The 5,575-nt window shown below is 38.2% G+C and overlaps 1 protein-coding gene across 1 annotated transcript in view; it reads right to left on the reverse strand.

The window, feature by feature from the left end:
* Window positions 1-4,500: 4,500 nt before the first annotated feature.
* vps72a (vacuolar protein sorting 72 homolog a) overlaps window positions 4,501-5,575 on the reverse strand; it is a gene marked incomplete in the record, with an annotated part of 5,175 nt that continues 4,100 nt past the window's right edge. Inside the window, 2 exon segments of the mRNA XM_014009286.1 lie at window positions 4,501-5,254; window positions 5,363-5,507. Coding sequence (XP_013864740.1) covers window positions 4,864-5,254; window positions 5,363-5,507 — 536 coding nt within the window.

Here is a 5,575-nt window from a genome sequence, read left to right on the forward strand (position 1 = left end):
TATATATATTTAATAAAATAAAGACCACTCTAACTTTAAGAAAGTTCTGCCCTCAGCAGCCTAGAAGTTGATTTGGCAACAAAATGTGAAACAAATGAAGTAAAATGAGTCATCCTGTAGCAGCAGACACTTTGGATTTCTGATAACAACATCCCCAGGGTGCTTTAAAAAAAGTCCCAGGCTCTCAGTCTACACATACGGGTTTGTGGTGAGTTCATTTCACATTTGGAGTTTGGGAATAAGAACTTACAAGCAGGACTCAGGAGCTTCTTTAGAGCTGAACACAATTTCTAATTAATTAGAAATAATTCCTGCACATGTAAGAGCGTTGTATCAATGATCAAAACATATACACTTATCTTTGACAAATCCTTTCCTCACCTGCAGGGTGACAGACATTTGTTGATTATTATTCATTGAACATAACGTTAATCTACAGCTGCAGTGTTTTAGCTGGAGTCTGGCTTGTTCCATTCACTTCCAACCAGACAAGTGACAAAACCAACATCGCATAAAAACACCGAAAAGCACTAATCCCATTTGAATTCATCCTGAAATGAACACAGGGGTCATCCAACAAGGATAAAACTCACATTTGAGTTCAAATGCAATTGGTTTCTGCTACAAACCAACAAACTACAAGGCCAATTAGTTGCCTCTGATATCTGCATTATTTACGCTTATTTTTAGAGGATTTCAAAGAGAGCCACACAATGCAGCCTCCTCGGGCGGATTACTTACCCTCCTAACACATGAACCAATATTCATGTGTAAAATCAGCTCCTTTTATCTATTATGAGGTCAGGGTCTTGTGAGGACAGCAGGTGAAGTGGTCCTTTTTCCACTTTTAGTCCTGGCTGAACTATAAAGGTCATTCACTTTCATGTGTTTAACTTACAGGTCTGCAAGTTTAGTTTAATGAAATATTCAGGTAATAAACTAAACTCATTAAAAGTCTGATGGGTTTTGTTCCTGTCCCTTGAAAACAAAAACTGTCCACGTGGGCACAGATGCACGGAGGCAAATGTAATTTTTCTGTTTTGATTTTTGACGTCCGCCATGTAAACATGTTACATAAATTGCATATTGGTAACTGTCAAACCCTCATCGTGTCGTGGATCAGTCCATAAAACAGTGTTACATAAATCCCTCAGGAACAATTTGTGACCCCTGATAGGTAAACATAATGTGACCATGAAATTATTTTATTTACCTTTTGTTTTAATGGTCAGAATAAAAGCTTAGTTTGAAACTAAGATTATCTTGTGTTGAGAAATGACTAATGTTTTTTGAAAACCAATAAAAATGGCACATTTTGTTGTTTGGATTGCACCAGAATCCCAGTTATTTTTCTTGAATAGACTTGTATGACTGTATAACACATCATGATGTTATCAGTCACTTGGACAATTCACCTACACTGCCATAACTAATATGCAACTTCATATACATTCATTTTTGTACTGTACTTTACAGTGTATATATGTATATAAATATGCATATGTGTTTATGTATATGTGTGTATGTGCATTGCTATATATCATGTGTATATTGTGGGGTTGTTTTTGTTTGTTATCTTTTTTATTTATCTTTCATTATTCTTCTCAGACTCTCCTGTATTAAGCTGCAGTAATGTGCAAATTTCCCCATTGTGGGATCAATAAAGTTTTATCTTATCTCTTATATGATCTTTTTTATGTTTGAAAAATCAAAAAAACACATAGCATTTTATAGTTGTAGCTGCGTTTGACACAGAAAGTACAGGTTGCAGGGGAAAAAAGACCAAAACAGCATCAGAATTGCAGAAAAAGTCAAACGTCCCTTTATGCTGCTGAGCCTYAAACTCTTTCCCAGGACAGTGGATGAATATTACCGTGTCTGAATTACACCAAAAATATAAAGTGGAAATGACACATCCTTACTCTTTCACTCACAGTTCTCACTTCAGTCAACAAAACACACACACACACACACACACACACACACACACACACACACACACACACACACACACACACACACACACACACACACACACACACACACACACACACACACACACACACACACACACACACACACACACACACTTAAATCTCCATGGAAACTGATAAAAGAATAGCCTTTGTGCAAAAAGAGGAGACTGACAAAGCAAAACAAACACAAAAAAAAACCTATCTGAATTTATGGAATTAAAGCTTTAAAAATTACTATTAAGATGTTTTTTATTTCAATGAACAGATGTAAAAGTAAATGTTAATCTCAAACTATTTTTTTTCTGAATGACAAACCCTTCCGAGTCGATCCGAAGGAATGAAAGTTGATGCTGCAGATAGAGCAGAGAGGAGGCTGGGCAACAGAAGAGAGAGTTGGGTGGAGGAGGAGTGGTGGTGTTGGGTGTGGGGGGGGGAGACAAGGGGAAGGAGTACAGCACCAAGTACAGCATGGTACACCACCTACACTCGTCTCCATGGCAACTGCCACACGAGAACGAGTGATAATGCAGCTCCCTCTCTTCCTCTTCTGCACACTGTTCAGCTGGTACCATATGCAGTGTGCAGTATGTGGGAGACAAAGCCTCCCCTGTCCTGTTGCAGGAGATTAGAGGAACCTTTCCAAGCAGAACTGAGCCACAAATATAAACATTTCACTTCATGTATTACAGAGACGCCGGCTTCACGGCACTGACACTGAATCCACTGTCACCGCTTGAAGGGATAACTTGTTCTTTTTGAATTAGTGTTTTTTGGGGTTTTTATTATTATTCATTTCCAAAGCGAGTGGTTCGGTGTGTGGGCAGCAGCTGCTTTCAAATAACCAGTGTTGAGGTTGATAGGGGTTTAAAAGGCATMTTTTTATTTGCCTATACTCAAGTGTGAACCACACCACAATATTAACATCAGTCTGGTTGATGTAGCTCTAAGTATCACAGACTGTGAAACTACCCGTGCTTAMTTAAAATATTTGTATCTCCAATAGAACCGCTCATCCACTCTGGATTCTCCCAAAGCCATGTGTTTGCATATTTAAATYATGTTGATAATTAAATGTGAAGTTATTGAACTTGTGAAGGCAGGACATGCAGAAGTCACACTGAAAAGCTCCAGTACAGGTGCAGCTGTGGTAATGCTGAGTCAGCGTTCACACTATTGTTTTCCTGTTTTTGTTTCTTTGTACGTTTTTTTCCTTTCTAATTAATAAGTTAGTAATTACTTCTACATGCTTCGTGCTGTTTTTAATCAGTCATGGATAAAAACATTAGGATTAGGAGATGGGTGCTGTGACTTTTGATTTTTGTCGTTTAAAAATTTTTAGGATTTTCATCTTCAATTTGACCAATATATATTTTCCTTTGGAACCCTTCAGTTTCTTCAAGTTCTGTTCACGTGCTTCAGAAAACATACTTTGTAATTAATACTTTTAACTTTTTAGCCTTTCGGTTTGTTTAGCTTTTAGCTACTRTTCTACTACATTTGACCTTTMGCTACTTTTAGCTTTTATSTGGATGTTTACAACTTCTTCATGACACTTTTGATGCCTTTAGCTTGTAACTMGGGTTTTGCTACTTTTGGCTTTAAACTATATTTTGCTACTTRTAGCTATCCTTTTGTTTTTTTACATTTTCARCTAACCTTTTGCAGCTTTTATCTATGTTTCATTAGGTTAGCCTTTAGGTAAATTTAGCTTTTAGCTATGAATGTGTTGCATTTAGATGATTAGTTTTTGGATACTTTTATCTTTTAAATATCCCTTTTCTACTTTTCTCKTTTAGACAGTGTTTTGCAACTTTACGCTAGCATTCATCTTTCTTTTGGCCTTTAGCTAGAGTATTGCTCTTTTAGCTTTTAACTAGTGTTCAGGCTTTTTTAGCTTTAACTGCTCGGTTTCTGTCATTGCAGTCATTCAGCATTTGTCCTATACAGCTATAGTAAACACAGATTTAAAGACAATATTTAAACATAGAAGTAAAAATGTTCTTCATTTGCAAAATGTATTTTCGCCCTCAGAAATGGCTAAATGTTTCCATTATCCGTGATGGGTCTTAATGAGGCTAAAGCTGGTCGAGAGGGTCAGAAAGCCGCGGGATAAATGCAGGGGTGGGATTTTTGTTTAGTGTGTGAGGGAGGGGTCAAAGGTGGCACATTACTCAAGTGCTGAGGGGTGACTCTGAGGCTCTGTCATTGTACATAGAGGGTAAAAATAGAACAGCTAATCTAAGGCTCCAGAGGGATCAGTAAAGCTGTATTGTTCGAGGCTGAAGCCAACGAATTATCTGCTATTAGGCATAAAAAGGCAGCCCACGATATAAATGCTTTTCACTGTCTGCTGCATTTAAATTCAGTCTGCAGGGCAACACTGTTTGGACTTTAACGAAAATGGACCACAACGACCAGAAATTGARAGACAGACATAAAAATCAAAAACTAGGACATTGAAGGAGTTTATCTTTTAAAACCTACAAAAACACAACAGAACGACTGKGTTCATATAACTAGAATACTGATTTTTATGTAAACCTTATCAAAGCCACTTTTAACAGTAAGGTCCAGAAAAATGTTACGACTTTAAATGTTTTATTTGATCTTTCTTTGAGGAGCATATCTATAAAAACTAAACAAATAAACTGTAAAAAAGACAAAACATTAAAACGTACAACATATTTCAGTTTGAAATCAAAAACAGGTCATCCTGTAGGTTTTCATGCACTTCTGCCTCATCTGGTCCAAATAATAATTATGTATTTTCTTACATTAAGAATTAATGAGACACCCCACACTTCATAGAAATCCAACTGATTTAACTGAGGTGAGATAAAAACCCTCTGAATGAAAGTTGCGTAATTTTAAAGAAAGAAATAACCAATTACGTGGAAACGGCAGTCTGTTTGACAACCATTTTCTGCCGGACGCCCTTCATGGCAGAAGAGTCGCCTCCTTGTCCCCCTCCCGAAGTGTTTGGAAACCCATGAGCCGCCACGTATTTTCGGTACGCTTCTCGGATAATGCGGAAGGCTCGGGCGTTGGCGTAAGGTATATCTGTGACCGGGTCTCGGTACAGGGCCGCCTTGTGGGTGACAGGACAGATCTCCTGGACGGGGAGCTGAGGGCTCGAWTGGCTACTGTGAGCAAAAGCCACGTCGAAAGCTTCCTCGTCGCTAAACGTRATGAAAGTCCTGGAGCACAGGCCTCCGGTGGGCTGTTGGGAGGGTGTCGTGGGATTTTGTGGTGCCGCCTGAGAAACATCCTGATCCAGGCTGTGAGAAATAAAACTRTTTATAGTACATCCATGCATAATTATACAAAATCAGCATTGTGTTTAATGCATTACTCCTAAACTGAGTCCGAGTGGTGAAGATACACACCCCTCGACGTCCACGTTTTCTTCTTTGAGTAGTGACTGCGAGACGAGCGGCATGAGGACTGAATGRTACCGGATGGTCGGCCCCTCAAAACGTCGCTTCTTATGAACTTGTTTCTTCTTGTCTGCTTCCAAACGCTCATAGTTTTCTACAAAGCACAAGCAAAAATAAATAAATAAATAAATAAATAAATAAATAAATAAAAGTTTTGCTATA

Source organism: Austrofundulus limnaeus, unplaced genomic scaffold (genome assembly GCF_001266775.1).
Source record: "Austrofundulus limnaeus strain Quisiro unplaced genomic scaffold, Austrofundulus_limnaeus-1.0 Scaffold56, whole genome shotgun sequence".
Classification (NCBI taxonomy): domain Eukaryota; kingdom Metazoa; phylum Chordata; class Actinopteri; order Cyprinodontiformes; family Rivulidae; genus Austrofundulus; species Austrofundulus limnaeus.